Source organism: Melospiza georgiana, chromosome 2 (genome assembly GCF_028018845.1).
Source record: "Melospiza georgiana isolate bMelGeo1 chromosome 2, bMelGeo1.pri, whole genome shotgun sequence".
Taxonomy (NCBI): Eukaryota; Metazoa; Chordata; class Aves; order Passeriformes; family Passerellidae; genus Melospiza; species Melospiza georgiana.
In genome coordinates, this window is record NC_080431.1 from 104,742,040 (window position 1) to 104,766,651 (window position 24,612).

Genomic DNA, 24,612 nt, shown 5'->3' on the forward strand with positions numbered 1-24,612 from the left:
ACATTTCAACACTTTGTGCATCTAAAAGCCAGGGAATGCCCTCACACGGAGCAGCACATGAAGCACTCAAACCTGAGCACAGAATCAATGAGGCTGGAAAAGAACTCTGATACCATCGAGCCCAGCCCACGGCCCGACCCCACCACGTCAGCCGGACCACGGCACTGAGTGCCACGTCCACTCTTTCTTAAACACCTCCAGGGACGGTGACCCCACCAGCCCCCTGGGCAGCCTATCCCAATGCCTAACTGTGCTTTCTGAAAAGAAATTCTGCTCAGAATTCTGAGGAGAAACACGCCTCTTCTGAGAAGAAATTCCTCCGAAGATCCAAAATTCTTCCTAACGCAGGGGTCCGTGCTGGCCGCCCGCCCCGCGCTGTTCTGAGGGGCAATCCGAGCCGTCCCTCACCGCTGACCTTTAATGACCTTTAATGACATTTCGGCTCCGCCGCCCAGCAGGGGGCGTTGCCCGGGCCGCCGCAGCGCAGACCCGCGCATGCGCAGGGCGCGGGGACGCAGGACAGGCGGCGGTCGCGGTCGAGGCGGCGGCGGCTGAAGGAGAGCCGTGGACGGGCCCCGCGGCAGGCGCTGCCCTCCCTCCCTTCCCGCTCCATGCGCAAGATGCTGCTGGCCGCGCTCTCCCGATTGCTGCAGGGCCCGGCGGCCGCCGGGAGGACGGTGAGTGCGGCCGCTGAGCGCGGCCGGTGCCGGCCCGTTCGGGAGTGGTGCGGGGTAGGAGGGGCGCGCGGGGGCAGCTCCAGGAGCAGCCTGGGAGAGACGGCGGGGGCCGCCCGGGAACGTGGCTCCGGCGGCAAGGGAGAAACACTGATGAAAAACTAAATAAATAAAAAACCCCTGGGTTTCTCATTCCCTGTCTCTGCCTGACGATCCCAAATGACAGTAAAATGGTCGTCGCGTGTAGGAGCTCGCTTTTTAAGCCCTTAATGGCGCAGGGCTTTGATCGATCTTGTTCCTACACTCTTGGACAGCACAGGTCAGGTCCCTCTGAGGGGTCTGCTCGGCCCGAGTGTGACTGAACTGCTTGACCTCCCTTTGCTCAGCCAAAGGCCCCTTTCAACTTCTGCATGAATTTTGTTTCAAAGTTTGTTAATTATTTGTTATTAGTGTGAGTCACTTGTTGTATTTTATCTTTGTTGTGTGAAAAATCGTGCTTTTACCACTTCATGCTGCTTATTCCACTGTAATGACTGTAGCCATGAGGAAAAATGAACCCTGCTGAAAAAAGCTTGTTGGCAAGGCCAGAGTTAAAAGGTATTTTTAGGTAACTGGAGAGCAGATGTATTGCTGCTCCCCCGTTCTGAGGCAGCTCTCTCACCCAGGCATTCACTGCTTGTGGATCACTGGATCCATCACAAAAACACAGGGCAGAAAATTCACTGGAAGCTCTCGTTATCTGTCTTTGGGCTGCATATCTTGGAGTATTTCCTACTTCACAAATAGAATCTCTAGATGAAATTCTGCAAATATGGGTGCCTAAAATTTGTCCCTTACTACAGGTACTTGGCCTGCTCTGGACATGCTGTGTTCTCCTGGAATGCCAAAGTAAACCTGATTCGGATATTTCAATAACTGCTTACCAAATATGTAAATATTTGTCTTTAATTGTTCCTATGCCTCTGTAGTGAAGGCATAAATTACCAAATAAATAGAGGTAGACTTAATCCATAAAGCAGTATCTCATATATGCTTTGAGCACTCTCCAGAGTGTACAGATGGATTTCCATGTATAGAAATTATCACTTGCAGTGTTCTGTTCTGGCTGGATAATAATTTGCTCACTTCTTCTCCCCTCATTATTTGATACAGCTATTTACTCTTCTTCATTTTTTTTTTCCTTCCAAATGCTGCTAACCTAGGGAGCTGTTAGTGAGGTAAGGCCTCAGTCAGTCTGGTCTAGGTGTACCTTTGATAGGTGTACTGCCCACAAATCAGGGCTTTTGTCCAGACTCCTCAGTGTGCTTTTATGTCCTCTTCAGGGCAGGGAGTTTAACCAGGTGGGCTAAAGAGATCCTTCCCAACCCTGCCCATTCTGAGATCCTGTGAATCCAAACTGTGGATTTACTCCAGCTCTAGAAGTAAAATAGCTTTTCTTCACCGATAATACTGATGTATTGTGGTAAATAGTGTAGAAACTGGGTTTAAATTAAAACTCCTAAATACTTAATCTGATATCAGGGCAGGGTGAATGGGGGCAGTGTTACTGATAAATCTGATCAGTATGCAACAGAGGAGGTAACCACCATGGGTTGAGAATTTTCTCCCAAGCTTCACACGTGTCAGTCAGAACTTTTTTGGAGATGGTGACCTGAACATTCTCAAAATTTTGGTGGAATCTGCCTTCAGCTAAATGTGTGTGGATTCCCTGGCTGAAGGAGCTGCTGAAGTTTTTGTGTAACTTATTTAGCAGCACAGTCTTGCCACTAAAGATGTAGTGTTCCTTATGCTGTGGCCATAGAGCAAGCATGGACACGGGCCCATCCTGTCTGATGCTGCAGTGAAACTTGCTAAAGTAATCTAAAATCACCACCACTCACTGGTCAATGCCCAGTGTTCCTTCTTTAAAAGGGAGCAGTAGTGTGTTTTTAAACATCTTTCCCATCTCTTCCCTACCATGTCACCCTTTCTGTTCTGTATTTCTTGTATCCTCAGGAACCTTCTGTGTTTCCACATAATTTTTAGAGTAGTGGCCATGCTGGTACTAAAATGATTCTCTCTCTCTCCATTGTTATGGCTTTGAATCCCCCCCGTTTCTCTTCCTATTCAAAATAAAAACTGAGAGCAGTTTATATTTCAGATATCTGCTGGATTCCTTTTGTTTGGTTGGTTTTGGATTGTTTGTTTTTTTTTTGTTCTATCTAGTCAAAATTCCAGTCAGCTCAGAGAGTCAGCAATCAAAGTCTGCATTGGCTGTCTCTCCTTATATTGTCAGCCTGGCATCTGAAGGGATAAACAATTATTTTTATGGTTTTGGTGCTCTTCATTGTCAAAAGTTTTGAAACTTACTGGGTTTATTTTAGATAATCAAGAGTATTACCAGTTTAAATTCTCTTTTTCTAATCCTGATTTTAAATAATGGGTTTTAAAGGACTTTGGCATACAGAATAAAAGTTCCCAGGTCTTATAGTATGTACTACTGCTGTGTCTTATTTATAAATTATCTCAGTTTGGGAGTACTCTTAGAAATTACTTGAAAAGAATACTTTTAGAAATTACTTGCAAAGTCACATACTTTTACTTGATAATTACATTTAAACTTTGCTCATGCTTTGGTTTTGTCTTTCTTTTAAGGCCTCTCGAGTGATGGTGGCATCACGTAACTACGGAGACTTCGCAAGTGAAGCTAAGTTTGACATTAAGGTGAAGAAGAACACTTAGTACTGGCATTCTTTGTAAGCATTTGTTAGAGATCTTAACCTGATGGACTGGCCCCTAGATCTCTTTCAGTTAGAAAATGTGGTTTGAATTTCCAGAACCAAACCCCTCACTAGCTGACCTGATTACTAAGTGCAGCTGGAAGCATTGTGTTGGCAGTGTGTGGTAGTGTTACTTGTTTCTTAAGAATGTGAAGTTATATTATAACTTCAAGCTGTTATATTACAATGCAGCTGTGAGAGCAGTGTTAGAAAGAAACTAAAGAACCTTTTCTGTTCTGTTCTGTTGTTTCCTTAATGCTTTTCAAACAATTAGGTGTTTGCAATCTGTCCCAAAGATGCAGCTGGTTGAAGTCTGTGTGCGTTTTTGAGGAAAAAATATGGCATCCTTTCAATGTTTGACTTGGTGCTGCTCAGAAAATGTGTGTTGTATTCTGTCAGCTTTCCACTGTGGCTGGGTCTTAGGAAAAAGTGATGTTCCTATTGGCAGTAGCTTCTGGGCTGGTGTTTCATTCAGGAGTTGATGAAGGAAAATCTGAAAGAAATAATTTGTGTTGTTTTCCACCTTCTCCCTGTTTGGCTGTGCTGTGAAGTATGAAAATTGTTTCAGGTGGAAGGGAAGGAATATATGTTTATATGAAAATTCTTTTTTGAGTAGATACAAGGTTTAATATTTGATCTTGTGTTGATAACAAGACTCCAGAGTTTCTGTTGTTCTGTGAACTTTGAAGCAGAGTTGTCTTGAGTAGTGTGCCCAGGTGTTATATCCAGTTCATCTAGATGTCAGTGGATTTGCTCTGGAGTGACTTTTGATTTGATAGAAGCTGCCTTTAACCTATATAAAAGTATTTTGGCCATTTAATCTGCACTGACAGAGTAATTTGTTTAGTCTCTTCCACTGAACTTACTGTTTATTTATCATAAAGGTAGCAGAGGTGAGGGCCAGTCTTAGGGCCAGATCTTACAAACTGTTTAACAGAGGAAACTCTTGATCTTTCTTATCTTTTCACTAAGCCTCTGTAGCTCTTACCTAGTATTTAGTGTGCAACAACCATGGAAATGTGCTTTTTGCCATATTTCTGGAGGACTTGAGTTCATCTTCTGCTTCTAGGAATAATGAGGCTTTATTTTCTGAGTAGAAATCTGTCTTTATTAAAAATAAGGGTTTTATTTCCCTGATTTTTGAAACGGTGCACAGTTGTCCTGACCTGTTACACTCTGAATTTGAAAATGGCAGATCATTAAAAAATGAAGTAATATTCCTAAGTAGGATGAATGGTTTTGAGGGAATGATGACTTGTTTGACTGCAGCAGTGTGACCTGCACCGGCTGGAGACAGGCCCGGCCACCACGGCGGTGATGACGCGCGACGAGGGGCTGCAGTACTACAAGACCATGCAGACCATCCGCCGCATGGAGCTCAAGTCTGACCAGCTCTACAAGCAGAAGATCATTCGTGGCTTCTGCCACTTATATGATGGTCAGGTAAGAGCTCTGGGCCAGGAGGTTTTTCATTGTCTTAGCTTATTTAATGTAGGGATTTTAATAGAGTGGAGAATGTCGAAGTGGTTTATATATGTGCATTGTGAGAGAAGGAGAGGGACAAGAGGAGGGAGGAGGAGAGACACAAAGACAGGGAAGGGCACAGTGCAGCTGAAGACCAGCTGAATGTGAGGAATGAGCACATTTGAAGGCCTGCATTTTTCCCCTCAAGTTTCATTGATGGCTTTTGTTTCTGTATCTCATGGATCATGTGCCCACTAAAAAGCAACAGCCAGGAGAACCTATCCTCATGCTAACATTCTCCATCTGCAAAGCAGGCACACGGCTGGCCCTACTAGTAGCCTTCACCCGAACCCATGGCTCTGACCACCTTCACAACTTCAACCTCCTACAATGCTAAAAATTATTCCCCCCAACTGCAGTACTCCTCCCCTTTACCCTCCTCTCCTCATGCAAACACCTGTGAACTGACATTACATTATACAGCCTACTAATCACCATCATCAGCCTCCAATGACTTACACCAGCATGCTACCCAAACAAAGGCCTAACCCCCTGAACATCCATTGACCAAATCTCCTCCCCTCTGCTAGTCCTTCATGGACTTACTGAAACTTTGCTGTCTGTCCATTATCCCCTGATGTATTTGAATTGTGATTGTTGAGATACTTCATTGGGGGAAGAAATTCTTCAGATATTTTCAGATTCTGGTTCCTCTCCCATGTACCTTTGCTAGTCAGTCAGATGGGAATGTAGAGCCCAAGGCTGTTGTAGCTCCAGGCCTGTTACCAACCCTTGGGATTTAAGTCGGTCTCCTGTATGTGTGCTCTTCCTGTGACCTGCCACTATGTGGTGTGTGTGGGATCAGCAGTATGCCACAGTGCTGACTGTGGCAGCTGTGTTTTTCTTCTTGCTAACCTTGTCTGTTGTGTGTGACAGGAGGCGTGCTGTGTGGGGATTGAGGCTGCCATAAAGCCCACAGACCACGTGATAACGGCGTACAGAGCCCACGGCTTCACCTACACCCGGGGGGTGCCTGTCCGGGAGATCCTCGCTGAGCTCACAGGTGTGTGCTCTGCACACTGAGGTCACATCTGCTGTGCTTGTGCCACAATGCTTCTCTCAAATTCAAAGTGATGTCAGTGCACAAAGTATACTGGGCCTTCAGAAGCAGTTTAGTGACATAGCAGAATGGATCAATTGTTTCAGTTCTATGAATCACTGATTTTTACTGTGAAAATTAGCTAATCAGGAATATTGAAGTACTGGTACTTCTAAAAAACGAATTCATAAGATTTTTCTGGATACCATATGCTGTATTCATTGTGCTGCAGCAGATTTGAACTTGCTCATGATAGGCATCTGCTCTCAGTGGGACAGGGCATTATCCTTCCTAGGAGAAAGACCCGGATTTTCAGAATTATGCTGATGAAGTCTTAGGAAGACTGGTAAACTTTGCCTGTAATGATAAACTGATTTGGGAAAATTTGACTGTAGCAAGAATATTAAGTGATAATCGAGACAGAGATTTTGCAGAAAGGAGAGATGGCTGTCCACACTAGGGTTCAGGATGGAGCAGGGAAGAGAGGATCAGCCTGATGAACTCATGTGAGGTCTGTGAACAGATCCAAGGAGATTGAAGGCCTTTATGCATCACTGATATAATAAAGACTTGATCTGAGAATCTTCATGCTTGAAATGTTAGTATAGGAAAGCCTGTTTGGGAGTTAGACAGGTGGTATGATTTTGCAAACTAACAACTGTTTATGCTAAGAATGCACATCTGTAATGTGCACAAAAACCCAGAATCCAGTGGTGACTGATTGGCCAAGTGTCACTGGATACTGGTAAGTCAGAAAATAAATGGGAAGATTGTCATGACTGAAGCCAACTATGGCTGTGGAGATACAAATATGAGTCATAATGTAGTGGGATTTTTTTACATTTCATGACACATAACTTTCTTTAACATTATACTTGACTTTATTGGGGCTCTTTCAATTGGGAAGGAATGCCTGTGGTAAAGAGACAGTTATTCCAGAAAATGACAGTTCTTAGAGCTGCTGCTAGAGCCATTCTTGCAAAGAAGGATCTTGACTACAAATGCCATACTAAAAGACAGCATGAGTTACAATGACAGAATTTAAAAATCTTTGAAGGAGAAGGAAGCAGAGTCACCCAAAATAAAACCAGTAGATAAGATCCTAGAGGAAACAAGCTATAGAAAAGGACTTTTCAGGAGAATTGACAATTACATGAGAAATGAGTTTGTGTTCTAAGAAAAGTAGAAAATGTATCAAAAAGTAACATTGGTTAATAAGGAATTATTAAATACATTCTAAAATACAAGAAGGGAGTGTACAAAAAGTGGAGAGAGCTTGATAAAAGTAAATTATGCAGCCTACTTTTACTTATTCATAAAACTATTTTTCTTAAAATTAGACTTTTTTTTCTTTGGTCCTAGCTGGCAAAATCTGTAACAGCTCCCACAAAGCCAATTAACCAATCCATAAACATAGGAAAGGTATGAGAAATATCAGTAATAAAAATGATCCACTACAAAGTAAGAAAGAGAAGTACAAATTTCAGAAAGAGACGCATTTCTAAAATAAACACACAGGCTAATGTAAGAAAACCAACCAGACAAGCTGTGCATATTAGAAATAAAATACAATCTTCTATGAATAGTAACAAGACAGAAAAGAGTAGGATATGGAATGGGCTGATGAGAAATTCTGTGTTCTTAGATGGGCTCATTTAAATAGGGTTTGTTGTAAGGCTTAATGGATCACTTGTTATCTTCAAACTACACCTTGAATAAAGCTGGGCTGGCTGACTAATGTTTATGTTGGGGTGGAATGGGGAGCTGGTAGCAGTTGGGGTTTTTTTTAGTGTCCTGTTGGTAATTTTTACATGAGGTTATTGTCAAAGGGAAGACAAGTCTAAATTATTGCAAGTAATTTGGAACATTATTCTTACTTTTCTGGCAGAAGCTGAAAGTAATTATATACTTGCAGATTAAGATATGGGACCTTGTTGTCTATAAAAAAAACACCTCATATTTATCTGAAAGTGCTTTTGTATAGTAGGACACTGAAACTTTTCTTTGGTTTTGAAATTTCTTAATCTCATCCATATTACCACAGTTAAGCTTTTGTTATTGTTCTCTCTTTTCCCTCCTTATTTGTTTTCTGAGATGTTTAACTGTAAACTTGTATGAGAGAGGCCCTCATGTCCTAACTCCACACAGATCATGGCCTTAGTGTTACTACCTTTAGGAACTGAATTAGATGTTTCTATTTGTGTATTATTTTTCCTCCAAAACAGAAGTTGCTTGTTATTCACGTTTCAGGTCGAAAAGGAGGATGTGCAAAGGGAAAAGGAGGTTCAATGCATATGTATACCAAAAACTTCTATGGTGGCAACGGTATTGTTGGTGCTCAGGTACATACATTACTTCTGTTTTAAAGCACAAGCTCAATAACTTGTGTCCTGTTGCCTCTCAGTGTTTCCTCTCAGTTTTTGTGCTGTGTGAGCTTGTATGCAGATACCATTGCTCTGAGGCTGGTATGTCTTATTCTGGTGTTCTCACCATTTTGTAAACTGTAGAAAAATAATTCAAATTGAGAATACCTTTCATGTTTATATTTTGGCTGCAATAACATTTGTAACAAAGGGAAGCTGATTGGTAACAGCTTGTTTGTTGAGCAGGTTTCTAACAGCCTAAATGTCTCCTTCAAGATCTCAGGCTGCCTATATTCAACTCCTTTAAATGTTGTTCTAAAATGTTTTGTCCTGTACTCTGTGGCAGGTTCCTCTTGGAGCTGGGATTGCTCTGGCCTGTAAATACTTTGCTAAAAATGAAATCTGCGTGGCCTTGTATGGGGATGGTGCAGCCAATCAGGTAAAGCAGTGTGGCTGGGGGAATCCATTTTCCTTCTGTGCTCTGTGAGCTCTGCCTTTACTCCAAGGGGTGGAAGAGCACATTTTGCCCTCCCTGTGTACCTGCAACCCCAGCAGTGTTGATGAACTCCCTGGAGGTAGCCAGGCATGTTGCAGATTTTGGACATGGCCACCTCTTATTTGAGTTGTCTTAGGTGTTTGAGCAGGGATGTGTTCCAACAACTGTGTAGTCCTCAGAGGGGTGATTCAGGTGAACAGTTTAGAAGTTAATTGCTAGGTGCTCTTTATACATCAGGAATGTTCCATGTGCCTGCAGTCTTTTATCATATTTTGGACCTGTGTAAACATCTGTCCTTCCCCACCCCTGTTTTGAGTTTGGCCCTTGTAGCTGTGCTGGAGGGAAAGGTTTTTGGCTCCTTCTGTTCTGGAGCACAGAGAGTGAATGAGGCTAATGGTTAATTATGTGAATGGCACACAAATCTTGAGAGGAGGGGTTTCCAGTTACTCTTTACCCTCTTTCCAGTTGTGCACAGCTCACCTAAGTGTGGCACCCTGAACTGTCTGTGCTGTAAGGAGAGCTCTGAAGGATGGCAGTGAAGATGACAGTGCTGCTGGATAGGGAGAGAGAGATGTGTAAATCATGTTTCTGAAGACTGAGAAGAGGACAGAACATTCTGGCAGAGCCAGTTACTATTGATATTCCAGCCAGGATATTCCAGCCAGACTCTTCATGTTATCAGCTGAGACAATAAGCCAGATAAGCAGTTGGTGATTTGTGTGTACCACTGATGGTTTCACACTTTCAAAGCACAGGTGGAGATCTCAGTTCATGGTTTTCCCTGAATCTGACTCAGAGCAATCAAGGCTGACTGCAGTCAAACTTAACTTTGCTGTAGCAGCATCCTGCCAGGTAAATAAATTGTCAAGTATTTTTTATGACTGTTGCTGAAATACCTGAGTTAAGTTAAAGTGGAAGGTTTTGTGGTACCCTAACACAGATACTGATTCAGGCTTAAAAATTAACTTCTGTCAACTACTGGTTGAGATGAAAATTACCTTATATAGTGTAGCTTCTCTTTTATTCCTTCTGACCTGTAGCAAATGGCTGCTTTCAGATCACTTTTAGTATTACAATTTCTAGACCTCTGCAACTGAAGGATTTTCAGTAGAGCCTAGTGCTTGAAGGCTGAGCTCCCTGATGAGATGTAACTTAATTTTCTTTCAGGGCCAGATATTTGAAACCTACAACATGGCTGCCTTATGGAAGTTGCCTTGTATTTTTGTCTGTGAGAACAATCGGTATGGAATGGGAACATCAGTTGAAAGAGCTGCAGCCAGCACTGACTACTACAAAAGAGGATACTTCATTCCAGGTCTCAGGGTGAGTACAGCTTTTTTTTTGAGGGGGAATGTGTGTGCACATACCTACACAACACATACATAGGTATTTAGTTTATTTCTACATATATTTACTTAAAGCTGAATGAATTACTTCTATCCCACTTGTGGAAATACTGAGATTGGAGGTTTGGAGACTGGGACTTTTTGCCCTACTGTGTGTTTTCTCATTACCAGGTGGATGGCATGGATGTGCTCTGTGTCCGAGAAGCAGTAAAGTTTGCAGCTGAGTACTGCAGATCTGGAAAAGTAAGTCTGTAATTGGCATTCCTTCTCCATGGGTGGAATTCTTGCAAGCTATTGCTGCATAAGTAGTTCCCCAATTTGTATTAACCAAACACTTACTATTTATACTGTCAGTTTTTCCCATTTCTACCACAGTTACTTTCTGTTGTGAAAGGTGTTATGACTGTCAGGCAGTTGTGATCTCTGTGTTTAGTTAGGGGAAGCATCAAGGAAGGTGACAGTCATTCTATATTTACAAGAAATGGAAAGTGAAATAAAGGTTTTGTGAGTCAATGTTAGTGTCTGTCACCCAAGTACAGTAACACTGGTTTTGAAGATTTTCAATACTTGAAGTAATGAAGGTTCTGTGAGGTAATTGGAAATATTCTGAGTAATGATGGAAGGAAAGAAATTGTAAAGCTGCTCATGAGAACATGAAAATAAATGCTTACAATATCAGCACATGCTTTCATTTAAAAAGAATTAGGTTTAATTTTACTGTGTGAAACTATAAGTGCTAATATTATGTAAATTAAACTGAGAAAAACCTATTGAATAAAAATAATTGATCACTGGTGCAATTCAGCTCAAGCAAACAGTTGCTGCTGTAACAAGTTGGTCACTCATGGTGGCAACACTCAGTATTTCTGTTCATTTCAAGGGTCCTCTTGTGATGGAGTTACAGACATATCGTTACCATGGCCACAGTATGAGTGACCCTGGAATAAGGTACTGTCACATTCTTCCTTCTTTCTTTTCACTGAAAATAAGTACTGATGGTCAGATTCTAAGAGATTAAACTGTGAAATTCAGTGTTTAAATCAGATGTCAGATGCATTTAAAGGTTACAGTGAAACTGCTATGAGCAGCCTGCTCACTCATCTCCCTGCTCAGCTGCTAATCTGTAGCCATGTCACACACTTGTTTTAATGCAGAATTAAAAGATGTGGGTTTAGAACAAGCACAAAGTCAGTTAAACTTCTGTGCTCTCTATTAATGAATTCTGCTTACAGTGTGTCCTAATGAAGGTTTGATTAATTAACATCATGCTTTTCTGGGGTTTTAAAAAGATTAAAGTCCTGTAAGGTAAAATTACAAGAACAGTTTGGACTCCCCAGACAAGTAGAACACATCTTAAAAGTACAAACATCCAGGTGCTAGAGAGATTTAGGCAACTGATCAAGCTGCATGTGTCTGCATGAATTTGAGGTGTATCCCAGCTCCTCACTGGAAACTTGCAGTGACTTGGAAGCATGTGGATGTCATGCAGCCCCCTCCATAGGGGGGAAGGGTTAGGAGGAAATATGGCCCTTCAGGATAACTGTCTCAGGCTGGGTTTGCTCCCCTTTCCCTTGAGTCTGGAGCTACTTCTGCTCAGTTGGTATTTACAAATCTCTCTCCAGAGGCCTCTGGCTCTGTGCCATCCTTTGGGTGATCAATGCTCTGTGTTGTCACTGCATCCCTGCCAACTCTTTGGACTCTTCTTCTAGAAGTGAGCTGTGTCCAGACCTCACTGTGCCCCAGGGTTCATGTCTTTGCCTGTCTTGTTCCTAGCTATCGTACTAGAGAAGAAATTCAAGAAGTGAGGAGCAAAAGTGATCCCATTACTTTGCTGAAGGACAGAATGGTCAACAACAACCTTGCTAGTGTTGAAGAACTAAAGGTATGGTTTTAGTTGCTATGTAAGGAAGCTCTTGAGCAGTCACACACTGATGATCTCCAGAAAGCACATCACTGGGCAGCATGCCATGCTTTTCTTTAAAGTTACTTAAGGTTTGCTTTAACATCACTTTTGTAAGTGAAGGTGAAGTATTGTTGCAGACCAGCTCCTGAAGTTGTCTTCTGCTGGAAAGGCCTTTTGCTTTTGGGTGCTAATTAAGGCTGGGGGGTGTAATTTGCTAACAGATAGAAATCAGAATTACCTGGGCTTTCTTGACTCTCCAGAAGGGGATGAGTCTTGGAAAGGGAAATGACCAAATGTGAAGAATCCTAGTGAAGGAGTGAGGAGCTCTCTAACCCTGAGGAGCCCTCTAGGCTCAGTGGGGTCATGTTCCTTGGTCAGTAAGGTACCAGTACTACCCAAAACGATGCAGTTTGGTAGGGAAGGAGTTTTAAAAGGTTTTTGATTTTATATTTCTAGTCATTGTTAACTAATTCTGACTAATATTTTAGCATAGCATTTACATTCAAAATCATGATGTTTTTTCTGAGCTGTCTTCTAATAAGCATGCATTTCTGGTTTAGGAAATCGATGTGGCAGTAAGGAAGGAGATTGAGGAAGCTGCTCAGTTTGCTACCACTGACCCAGAGCCTCCCCTGGAAGAACTGGGTCACCACATCTACTTCAATGAGCCGCCCTTTGAAGTGCGTGGCCCAAACCAGTGGATAAAGTACAAGTCTGTCAGCTAAAGGCCTTTTTATTGGTGTAACTTATTCTTGTGAATAAGTTAATGTATTTGCAGGAACTATATAAACAACTCTTAAGCTTATTTAAGAGCTCTTTCAAAAGAGGAAATGTGTAAGGAAATCCATTTGAGTATGGAATTTCTTAACCGTGCTGAATGTTTCAGAAGAAGCTAAGTCGAAAGTGGTTTATTTAAAGTGCTATATATTTGCTTTACTGACTTTCTTTGGATCGCTGTATGTGTTAAGTACAGTGTAAAAAGAAAAATAAAAATTAAACTTTACCAACCTTTATCTAATGGTCTGTGTTGTTTCATGAACTCTTTCCCAGAAACCCCACCAAAAATACAATTTATGTGCTCTGGTTTTGCTGCAGAAAAGTCACTAATTGAAAACACAGGCTTTTCTCAGTAGTTCAGTGAGAGTAGCTTTAATACAAAAAGCTGTATAAATCCATCTACAATGAGGTGACATGCTCTAGCATATCCCCTCCCTGCTCAAACCATCAGCCAGCAGAAGTAACACATTTTAAGTTCACAGTTTTCACAGTGCTGAAGCCAATTCAGGTGGGTTTTTTCTCTGCTAATGTTTTGTATTACATCGACAGGCATCGTGTGCTTTAGTCTTGTCATAAATAACTCACATGCATTGACACTGACTTAAAAGCTGTTACTGTTCACTGTGCATTACACTGATGGTCAAACAAGCTACATAACTGTGCAAAACCTGCAAGCCACTGTACATATAAATATATACATCTAACAGGTTAAGTGCTGGGAATGTATTTCATTTGCTTATTCCCTTTCTGTGTTCTTCCAAAGCATTGACCTGCACTGAGGTCCTGCTGGATGCTTGTCGGTGGTTCAGGATTGCACTCCAGATTCTGCAGCGAACACCCCCCCTGCATGAAGGGAAATGGAGATCAGTTAGGGAGAGCTCCCTCATCTCCACTGCCTTAAAATGAGCAAGAAGTAAAACAGAAATCCCAAGGATAGACTGGTTATGACTGTACATAACAAACTACACTGTTATGGTCATAGCTATAACTTCCAGGTCAGCCAGGGGTTAACAGAATGATGAGAAAAGGACCTGAATCAATGGGTAGAAAACATAAATTCTTCTTGCCTGTTTTTCATATGATTACATATGAGTATTTTCATACTATCTCATTGTGAAGAGTGCAAAAAAAGGTCCCAGCCTGGATAAATGCCAAAGCAGATGGCTCAAAGCATCCTTGGTGTAGTTGTGTCACTTCTGAAAACTTTTATCAGGAAATCTGAGAGGAAACTGATGGCAGTTGCCCCTGAACTGTCACTGACCTATTTAAGTAACCAACCTTTAAAATGTTTTTAACAAAATACGTTAATTAAGCTCTTAACAACGAACTAAAAAGTATTTTCTTACCGCAGCTGAAGATACCACAAGTCATCTTTGGTGATATCATTAAGGACAGCACTTAGTGTGTAATCTTCTTCAGCAAACTAAAAGGCAAATTTATTCATAAATAAATAAATATTCCTTCTTTGAAACCAAACTGCTAATTATGACTAAAATTATGTTTTGTTTTTTTTTTTAATGCGATTTATTTTTACCCTCTTAATGGTATCCAAGTCTGCTCCTTGTTGTTTCAGCCAGTTCATGAGCTCAGGGTCTGCATTCTCTCCAAAAGTTGCTGCAGACCGCTGGGAATCTTTTAACAGAAAACAAAGGTTAATACACCTCAAAACTAGGGCAAAAGGGGTTGTTTTCAGGTAAGCTGAAGCTGTATGATTTTGCATCCTTTCAACAAACACATGATCTCATATGTTTTTGTGTAACTGCAGTGTCTCCTCATACCTTTGGGTTTAAGTTTTAATTGAAGCAATTGTAATTCCTGAGTCTTCTGCTCCAAAGATTGACGTAAGAGGGTCTGATACTCTTTCTCCTTCTGAATGAGATTTTCCATAAGCCTTGTGAAATATAAGAAAGATCAAACACAACCACACTGAGTATAAATCTAACTGAAAAAAATATAATTTTTAATGAGTACCACAGGACAGAGGCATTTGTGAAGGGTAATGTCATAAGTAACATCTCTTAATGGTTACAGATTTCATTTTGGATGTCTGAGACTCAGGGGTGCCACTTGAAGGCTTTCACCTGCAGAATTTAGTAAATAGCTCATAAATTCTGTTCCTACTGTTTTGCAGCCTCCCTGGGCAGAGTTGCTGCCTTTATACTTTAATTTACAACTGAACAATGTAACACTGATGTTTTACCAGGGACTTTCTGATCACAGATTTACATCACATGCATAAAGAAGAATGAGAACTTCAGCTGTTAACAGGCTGGCAGCACCCTACACATGCAACCCACGAGAAACAGAGCAGGGCTCTGCTGAGCTCTGCTGGTGCTAATTAGTGGCCAGCCTGTCCCATGAGCCAGGACAGAGCTGCTGTGGCCTCTCCTTGCAGGAACAGCTTTGAGGCACTGACACCAAGTCAGGGGGCATCCAAGGAGTAGGAAGGAAACCGGCACAGTTACACAAACCTAATTACTTCCCTGTATAAATCCAATGTGACATTCTGCAATTAATAGATTAACTACACAGAAAAGTTGTACTGAATTATGTTCAGCTGCCATACTGTACTGCCAGGTATTCCAAATCCACCTGTGTTCCTGGAAGGCTTTATTGCAATGCAATGGGTGAGCAGTACTATGGGTAAGTATGTACCCTTTAGTGCAGCTTTTTAAAGACTGCCTGAACATACACCCAGAGTCTTTACAGGAGATTTACCTTAAGGTGTCATGTTTAAGTCTGCCCAGCTCCTGCCTGAGCTGCTGCTGAGCCTTGTGTGACACCTCAGAACTGAGGCTGCTGACACCCGATGTGATGGCAGCGTCCTCAGCCCCGTTCTGTTCAGAGGGTTGGAAATTCTGCTCCGCTTCATCAGTGTCCTTGTCCCCACCTTCTGTTTCTGATGCTGGCTCAAAGTGAGTGCGAAGCTCTGGTAAAAGGAATGAGGGAAGAACAAGATTCTTTTGGTAATTGTGTCTTCAGAGGTTGTGCAGTTTGTTCTTCACTTCTGTGGGTGGGTAAGACTTTGCATAATGTGCTTTATTGCAACACTGAGCAGGGGGATGGTGAAGCCTTGTGTGAGCTGGAGCACAGGTTCTCTGGCATTGGTTCTAGAATGAGCAATGCACCAGTAAAGGTAGGACTGTAGGTCATAGTTGTAGTGGGGACAAATATCATGAGATGAGTAATAAGACAGTCAGTAAAATATGTTAAGGAGAAACCTGAAAGCTTGCATTTTTCCTAAATAGTAAGAGAAAAAAAAAATAGTGATTTTTCCCTAACGCCCTGGGCCAAAGAGGAAGCATTTCTCTTCTCCAGGGAGAATTTCTAGCCCCACTTCTCAGAACTTGATGCAGGTGGAATTACCAAATTACCAAAATGAAATTACCTTATTACCAAAGAACAGCTGTGATTTTTCTTGTACAAAGTCCTAAAAAATGTGGCCAATTTGGCTTTAAAAGCCATGGCAACTTTGGACTGAAAGGGCTCACTGTTACTAAGTGTCTCAGAACATTCCTATACTGTAAGGGGTGCTCAGCATTTTAAACAGTTACAAAACTACCTAAATATTTCCAACTTGACTCATTCCTAGACAGTACTTAGACATTTATCTTCCTGGTGGTTTTTCCTATCATCCATCTATGGGCCAGAATCATCCTCTTCCTCATACTGATGCACTCCCTTCTACACATCTGCTCCATAGCTCATTAATAATTTTTCAGAACACATAAGCAGACCTGTGCAGTGTCAACCATGCTGGATGCCATTAATGTATACAGAATAATTTCTTTCTTACTAGCAAATCTGCAGCTTGGACTGAATTTAATTTGCCCTTTTTTGGTCATGTTTGGACCACACTGGGGGTGCAGAACCACTGGTTATTTCCCCATTATGTGCTTTTGTACTGCAAGTACAGCATTAATCCTCCAGATCAACACTTCTTTCTCTGCATCACTCTGACCCCATGTCTTTTGATGAGTGGAACATGGGGTGCAGTTAATGGCATGCTGAAAGAGTAAACATCTGAATTGTTCCATTTGCTACAGCTCTTTGATATGCAGAGCACCTTTAAAAAAAAAAAAAAAAAAAAAAAAAGAGGATTATTTTCAGCTGCTTTGATTTACCTGGAATAAGAATAGTGACTGCTGCTTGGACTGCACGGCGGATGATGTTATCCATTGCAAACATCCAATGGGGTCTTATCAAGTGATTTCTTAATACTTTGTTCACCTGTAAAAGCAGCAGCAAACACCATTTGCTCACACCTTAGGAAAGAGAATCTTATTTTCCAATAGACATAATAAGCTTTATAAGGAAAAAACTGCATGCAGCACTAAAAACCTCCCACCTTTCAAAATCTAAACAACAGATTTGACAGTTTTAGGCTACAGCTTTCAAACCATTTCAAACCAGACTGTGATATTCAAATTCTTCTACAGTGCAAGGAGGGAGAGGAATGGTGGGGAAGCTGCAAACCCCTGGCGTGAGCTTTGTTCAGGAGTAACCTGATGTAGTGGAAGGTGCCTCTGCCCATGGAAGGGAGGGTGGAAATAGATGATCTTTAAGATCTCTTCCAACCTAAAGCATTTCTCTGCCCCTACACCAGGAAAGGAACTCACTGCATCCTGGAATCCAAACAGCACCAGATGAATCTGATTGATGGAAGTGCTGTCAAAGTCCAAATCCATTTTCAACTTGGATATTGTAGAAGCCATCACTCTCTGCTCAGGAGAGTGTATGAAGTCCCTTAAAATCCCAATAATCTGCTTGATGTGGTCCACTGAAAGTTGCAGTTCTTCAGAGCTCTGGAGAAAAGATAATGAATGTGTATCAAATGAATCCCAGAGTCATTAAACATCTCTTTAGTAGCATTAATATTCTAAGGGTTACATAGTTCTTCTGTATATTTCACATTGATGAACTGAATCACAGAAGTTTTGTTTCTGCAAAGTCTCTAGTTTTTATCTTTCCTTAAAAAAAAAAAAAAAAGTATTTTCTGTTTTTAAAAAACCCCTGTAAATCTATTGCTACTGTGGCTGTCACAAAGGGAAGAGGTTCCAAATGATATCCACACATGCCTGCAATGTACTGCAGAGGGCAGCTCTCCTCCATAAAAACAGCAAAATGAGTCACTAAGACACCCAATTTTTTTAGATACTATCCTTTCTCAATCTCCAGATTTCTCTCTAATCATGCAGATATTTGATTTCCTTAGGAAAAAAGGTATGCTTATATATGCATTTATCCCAAGTCAAAAAAAGGTCTAAAATGACACAGTGATTCACCAGTGTTTATTTTATGATTTTCAGTCCATAACCCCCACAGTTAAAGCCATCCAAATGTCTGTAAGAACAACCTCTGTAATTAAAAGATAGAGGGGCTAGTACATAAATTATGGAAAATAGATGATTACAGCAGTGCTACAAAACAGCTGGAGAGTGAACCAGGACTTGCTGCTACTAAATAATCCTTCATTGCTGAAAATGCTGGGAGCCCTGATTATTTCTGACTCTGAATTTTAATTGTTTGTAAGGCTATCAGCTGTTTTGCAGTTTAAGCTCAGAGCAGAAATGTATTCCAGTTGCTTCCCCAGCCTGAGTTTGTGGTCTGTAGAGCCCTACAGGAGCCCCTGTGGTGCATTTGCTGTGGAAGGGAGCACAGGGAGCAGCAAACCCTGGGCTGTGCAGAGCTGACCATGGAGCAGCAGGGCTTGACAGCTGAACCACAAATGTCAACAGCTGGCTGGGGACACCACACTGAGAGTCAGCATGGTCCCCTTTATGGGAGTGCAGTCCAGGTGAAAAAACAGAGCTTTAGTAAGAATAAATGATGGGACAGCATCACGAACAAGTGTGCTGGAGATTGCCCAAAAATCACTGACAGGGGTATGAGCAAAAAGTCACATTCACCAGAGAGGCTCATCACAAGCAGACAGAATCACAGAATTTTAGGTTGGAAGAGACCTTTAAGATCATCGAGTCCAACCCATGTTCTAACACTTCAACTAGATCATGGCACCAAGGGCCACATCCAGTCTTCCCTTAAACACATGTGATGGTGACTCCACCACCTCCCTGGGTAGATGATTCCAGTATTTGACCACTCTTTCTGTGAAAAACTTCCTCCTTAATTCTAGCCTGTATCTCCCTTGGTGCAGCTTGGGACTGTGTCCTCTTGTTCTGTCTGTTGTTGCCCGGAGAAAGAGGCCGACCCCCAGCTCACCACAGCCACCCTTCAGGAAGTTGAAGAGGGTGATAAGGTCACCCCTGAGTCTCCTTTTCTCATTAAGACATTAAGAAGGAAAGGCTGTTAGAGGTGTATGGCAATGTCTGGGTGTGCATTAACCATTCCATGATTTTTTTTTCTTGCTCCTCTTCACAGTAACTAAACCTTCCCACCCCACCTTCCCCCCTTCAGAAAATTTACCTTAGCTTTCTTAAGATTCACATACTGTGATCCTGGCACCTAGTTAACAAACATTTTCTTAAAAATTGTTAATCAGGTTAATCAGGTTAAACCTTTAAAGCAGAATATACCTATTACTATGTGATAGTTTAGCTCCATGTCCTTAAAAGCCAAAAGAAAAGACAACATCAAAACCACCCAACCCACCAACCTCAGCCCTCCACAATCCCACATCAAATGCCCAAACCTCTCCCTCATTTAACCCAAGCAGCTAAAAGATGGTGTTTGCTACACATTCACACAATAGCAAACAGCTCACACAGTTACGTGTCTCAGAGATTAAAGATACTCAGAAGGAACAATCCAAATACCTTCATTTATTTATTTTAAGAAAAGGAATACGTCTTGGCTCATTATTTCCTCTTTGAGATGGGAAAAGGTGAGCTGAAGTGAAATTACCTGTGCAATACACTCCTGCAAATTGGAAGCAACTTTGTCCTGCTCCTCCTTAAGGATTTTGTAGAGGATGGCTCGGCGCTCGCTGTCCTTGCGCAGCAGGAACAGCCCGGAATCCTTGTCCTCCACCGAGGGCGAGGCGCTCCTGTCCTCCGAGGCCGAGCCCTCGTCAGGGACGCTGTGGCAGCCACCCAGCACAGGCACAAGAGAGACCCAGCATTAGCAAGGCACCAGGGCTGCCACAAGGGAGCAAGGACACTTCTGGGGTTAAAAACTCAGTTCAAACTACAGCAGCAGATTGATCAGACTGGTAAACGCTATTTTTGAGACAGATGATGGCTCAGATCCTCTTCTGACTCAAAACCCACATGGCTGGTTTCCCCCTGCTAAGAAGCTGGCATTAATGTCAGCTTTGGGGAGGAAAGCTGAAACCACTCATTTTTTTCTGGACCCATACTGTAACATACTCATTTGAAGGTATTGCTTTGCACTTTACGAGAAGCAGAGCTGCATTTCTGCTTCCCATTTTGTCATGAGTACATGGAAGGGTCAAATCCTCACTTAACTCCTAAATCTATATCAACTCAATCAATAAGACCACTGACATTTACTCACTGGAGGAAGAAAAGTGTAAAAGTACATGGAAACCTTAAAGGAGAGGAATTATTAGAGGAATCTATTATTAAATATAGACAATGTTTACATTAACTGGTAATCTGTCTATGCAACTTCCTGATTAACATACGTGTTTACCTAATGATTATGTGAAAAAATTGCCATCAGGTAAAATAAAATAAGAATTACACCCACAGAATCCCTCAAGGATGTCAAGTGAGAAGCAAATACTTTACCTTAGTAAATGAGAAATGGGATGCTTTGTCTGAATCTCTGAAATGGATCTCTTTGGCCTTTCGAAAAACACCTCATGCTGTACATCAGAGTCTGGTGAAACAGAGCCATGCTCACTGCTGCTACTGCCAGCCTGCTCCCCATGGATGGGCAGGGGCAGGGATGTATTCCGAGTATAATCTGGGAACAGACATGGTAAAATGGGTGACATGCCAAAAAGGGCAACATGCTTTCAACAGCTGGGATCATCTTCACTGACTTCAAGACCGCATTTTGCAAAATGGCTGAGGGAGAAGTAACATTGTTGATAAAAAGCAGTAACACAATTCAAAATCATTGCATGAATAAGCAATAAAAGGTTTTAACAAGTTAATTGCTAAACCCAAAGACAGCACAGATACTCACAGGAAATGCTATTTTGTTATCCTCTCTCACACATACACACAATCCCCCTTGGTGCTGGCTGCACAAAGTGGCTCAAATGGACATCAGCAGTTTGAAGAGCCTGAATTGAACCAAGAAGTTCATCTGCTGCTCCACCACAGGCATGTCTATCTAAGCAGAGACCACTCTACTACACGTCCTCCTCACCTTTAATGGGCACCAAATTGCCCTCTCCATACCTGAGATATCTGCCTCACTCACATGTGCCCCTGCCCTTAGCAAGGACCCTCCCTCTCAGCACTGGCTTGAAGGAAGTCTCTTCTCCCTTTCCAATTCATCTTAAAAATAAGAAAAAATTTAAAATAAAACAAAACAAAAAACCAAACCAATGATGAGACCAAACCAACCAGATGTTGAGAGTTTACTGTAATCCTGATTGCCAGTTTGCAGCTGTATGGCAGGGAAGGTAAAGAAGTTCTCTCAACAGAAGGTGAACATAGCCATGGAGCTGAAAAATGACCAAAGTTTTTGATGCTTGTCACTAAAAATTCTTGGAGGTGAGGGAAGGATGAGAGCTAGAAGTTGAAAGTTGTTCAGAAAGCTCTGACATACTCCATGGCACATGAGTGATGTTCAGATGGCTGAGGTTAAACAGTCACAGAAATGAAACACTGAATGTCACCTCATGAAACCTGGTGCAAGGCATCTCAGTAGGACAGAAAATTGAGAGCTGCTGTCCCAAGAGAAAGGGCTGAAAAATAGGAAGAACTTCAATTTGTATTGGGAGTGTGTGGGTGTGCAGCCAGGTGAAAGAAGCAGCCAGACCAATGGCTTTCCCTGTTTTGAAACTGGCAGTTTCTTAATATATTTGGCAAGTCTATATTAAAGTCCCTTATCTTATCACTGAGCAAGTGGCTAACATATTGGGGGGGGAGAGAAGAAGAATCATGCTATGCAGATAAAACAAAACAACCCATTAGACAGCTACTTTAGCACCTTTATGCCAAATTTCAATGTTATGTATCAAGTTTATGCTGACCCAAACACCTGATAGACCCACATTTTCAGGTGTCAAACTCTATGAAACTCAGACCTCTGAAGTGTATATAATTGCAAATCTAAAATGCAGAACTGCTTTGGAAAGTCTTTGTCAAATGTCACTCTTCTAATTTTAATTTACTACAAATGAGGCATTTATTTCTGAGGAGAGGAAAAATGACCTTGGGAGATTTCAGCAAGCAAAATACAAAATAAGCAAGGCACTTCATTTTCTGGGAATTATTAAATTTAAATATGTATAATAAAAAATCACGGACATTTTTAATAGCTGAGTTCCTGCTGTTTCCTGGCACAATAAATGTCCTTGGCAAAACAAAGTTCTTAACGATTCCAATCTTTTAAATAACACTTAATGATGATGTTGACTTGGATTTGGCTGATAATTCTTTACCTGAAGGCTTGAATGCAATTTTGCTTTTCTTGCCCTTGTTCACTTGCTTCAGGAAAGAATCTCTGAGCAAATCAGATGCTGTAACACGTTTACTAGGATCAGGTTCAAAACAGAGCAAAATAAAGGCCTTTGTTTCAGCAGTCACTGATTCTGGAATTTCAGGATGAATCTTAAACATCCCAACCTGCAAGTAAAACACAAATACTAATTATTTTTATGAAACAACTTCAAGGAGACCATGGGCCAAAGCTCTTATAATACAGTCACTCACATTTCTCCTGACTCTTGTAGAAAAGGAGTGATACAGGTCCCATACAAAGCACTAAAGTGACAACAAGGTTCAAATCCTGTTCTATTTCATGGCAAACATGGTGTAAATATCCATGTGATATTACATAAATGTCAAGGTATGGATGTATCTAATCATCTTCTTTCAGGCAATCTTGGTATCTGGGCATTATTGACACCAAGTGCTTCAAATACTCCTCCTCTGACCAGCCACAAACCCCTCCAGCTATTGCACAGGTTTCCCATCACCCCTGCTCACAGCTGAGTCTCTCCTGTGTCTCTCCTGCTGCCTCCTCCAGCATATTCATGCCCATAATTTCCTCCTCTATCACCAACAGCCTGGGGTGACACCCCTTCTGCTCCTGCCACTGACAAATTTCCTTGCACAAATACACACACTGACCTTGCCAGACCTTGTCACCATCCCCCCTCTCGGGCCAGATGTCTTCTGAAGTCTTTCAGTGTTATTTAATTAAAATTCACATGACGTCCAAAGCTTTAACAAGATCCTTGTTGATCCATTCTTTAAGTAATTGCTCTTATTTTAAGTCATTACTTAAATGAGTCTCTTTTAAGACTGTGTCTTTAAGTAATGAAAAATGTACTTCTACAGGTTGCTCCCTAGTGATTTTTCCAGCTCCTTGCTGCCTTCTTATTCTCTAATGTCAATCTGGCAGAACTGTTTGGAAGCCAGAGCTGTACAACATGTGTGCACTGCATCCACATGTCTGGAGAGTTTATGGTTTGTAGTCTCAGCATCTTTGCACAAAACACATCCTGGAGAACAAGCACAAAGGTAGTGTCCACAAGGGAGACAGCAGCCCAGCAGTGAAGTGCCATCTGCTTTCAAATAATCTCATTAGAGCTGCATTAACTGTGGCACTATTAAGTGCTCACAATACTGGTTCAGCTTGAATACAAACTGAAGGAAAAAATGCTGAGCAGTCCTGCTTCTGTTTGAATGACAGTGCAGTAATAAAATGCTAACAGGGCTTTAAGGCCTTCCAAACCATGACCTGAGCACATTCAAGGCTCAGTGCCACAAACTGGCAGCACTCTGGTGCCAGGTTTCACTCTTATGCACCAAGTAAAAATCTAGGAAAATTTTAAACCGGGGCCAGGAAGTTTAAAAGCATGTCTCTGATCTTGTCTTAATCTCTGTTGCTCAAGGGGACTAGGTTTTGTCACAACCACCTGCAAATTCTATGGCAACACTAGTGTACTTGGTCTCCACTGAATGCCATTCGTTTGTACTCTTTTCACACAGACACAGATGCACACGTTCTGTGCTCACAAATAAATACCACACAATGCACACTCAGCCAGGACCTATCCAGTTCTTGGTTTATTATAGCCCCTTTTCTCTACTCTGCCCAACTATTTGGTCATTTGCAATTTCTAAAGCGACTGCACAGGGAGACTTAAACCTTCCCTCTCCTCACCTGCCCTAAGCACAACGGAGCATTCATGTGTGGAGGTGGGGACCTCAAAAGTTCAATATTCCAAGTTTTCCAGACTTCTTTTTACATGTTTGCCCAGCCAGCCTGTTTCAAATTCAGCTTCCAGCTTGCTAACTTTCATTACACAGAAAAAGAAAACATGGTTTGTATGGTGCCTAGCAAGACACAATTTCAAACAGGTCCCAGGAGAGGCAAGTAACAGGAAACAAAACCAAATGCCTGCCTGTGGTACATTAATGCAGTCTGCAATAAGAATGCTAAAAACTTCCATTAAACAGTGCTGAAAATAAGATGTGTAACTCATTCAGCAGTCACAACTACATGCCAGGTACATAAGGTTAAAAGGCATCTGCCAACAGAATTGTATCTGACATTTACAGTGATGTGGAAAAGTCTCTTTCCATGGCTCCCTCAGGAAAGCTTTAGTGAGCCAAACCAT

At 41.7% G+C, this 24,612-nt stretch overlaps 2 protein-coding genes across 3 annotated transcripts in view; one reads left to right on the plus strand and one right to left on the minus strand.

Annotated features, from left to right (window-relative positions):
* The first annotated feature begins 504 nt into the window (after positions 1-504).
* On the plus strand, positions 505-13,117 carry PDHA1 (pyruvate dehydrogenase E1 subunit alpha 1). 2 transcript variants are annotated; one of them, XM_058018483.1, is made up of 12 exons: positions 505-677; positions 1,877-1,891; positions 3,309-3,377; positions 4,703-4,876; positions 5,834-5,960; positions 8,247-8,338; positions 8,706-8,798; positions 10,023-10,178; positions 10,373-10,444; positions 11,082-11,149; positions 11,975-12,083; positions 12,665-13,117. In XM_058018483.1, exons 1-12 carry the CDS (start codon positions 612-614, stop codon positions 12,827-12,829), a joined length of 1,206 nt encoding a protein of 401 aa, XP_057874466.1. In that variant the 5' UTR covers positions 505-611; the 3' UTR covers positions 12,830-13,117. The 2 variants fall into 2 exon arrangements, with proteins under 2 accessions (XP_057874466.1, XP_057874467.1); XM_058018484.1 differs by lacking the exon at positions 1,877-1,891.
* Positions 13,118-13,237: 120 nt separating this feature from the next.
* Positions 13,238-24,612, minus strand: part of MAP3K15 (mitogen-activated protein kinase kinase kinase 15) — an 81,017-nt gene continuing 69,642 nt past the window's right edge. Inside the window, exons 20-29 of the mRNA XM_058018262.1 lie at positions 22,426-22,609; positions 20,594-20,771; positions 19,746-19,920; positions 17,501-17,686; positions 17,006-17,111; positions 15,600-15,810; positions 14,660-14,772; positions 14,416-14,513; positions 14,228-14,304; positions 13,238-13,724 (exon numbers count right to left, since the gene is read on the minus strand). Of these exons, the coding sequence (XP_057874245.1) occupies positions 13,610-13,724; positions 14,228-14,304; positions 14,416-14,513; positions 14,660-14,772; positions 15,600-15,810; positions 17,006-17,111; positions 17,501-17,686; positions 19,746-19,920; positions 20,594-20,771; positions 22,426-22,609 (1,443 nt within the window). The 3' untranslated portion in view covers positions 13,238-13,609. The remainder of the gene's footprint in view (positions 13,725-14,227; positions 14,305-14,415; positions 14,514-14,659; positions 14,773-15,599; positions 15,811-17,005; positions 17,112-17,500; positions 17,687-19,745; positions 19,921-20,593; positions 20,772-22,425; positions 22,610-24,612) is intronic.

Excerpts from the sequence above, each read along its gene's own strand:
- PDHA1 (XM_058018483.1), top strand. The coding sequence starts at position 612 with ATGCGCAAGATGCTGCTGGCCGCGCTCTCCCGATTGCTGCAGGGCCCG. Across the intron at positions 3,378-4,702 it reads AAGCTAAGTTTGACATTAAG|CAGTGTGACCTGCACCGGCT; the intron begins GTGAAGAAGAAC and ends GTTTGACTGCAG. Across the intron at positions 12,084-12,664 it reads CTAGTGTTGAAGAACTAAAG|GAAATCGATGTGGCAGTAAG; the intron begins GTATGGTTTTAG and ends TTTCTGGTTTAG.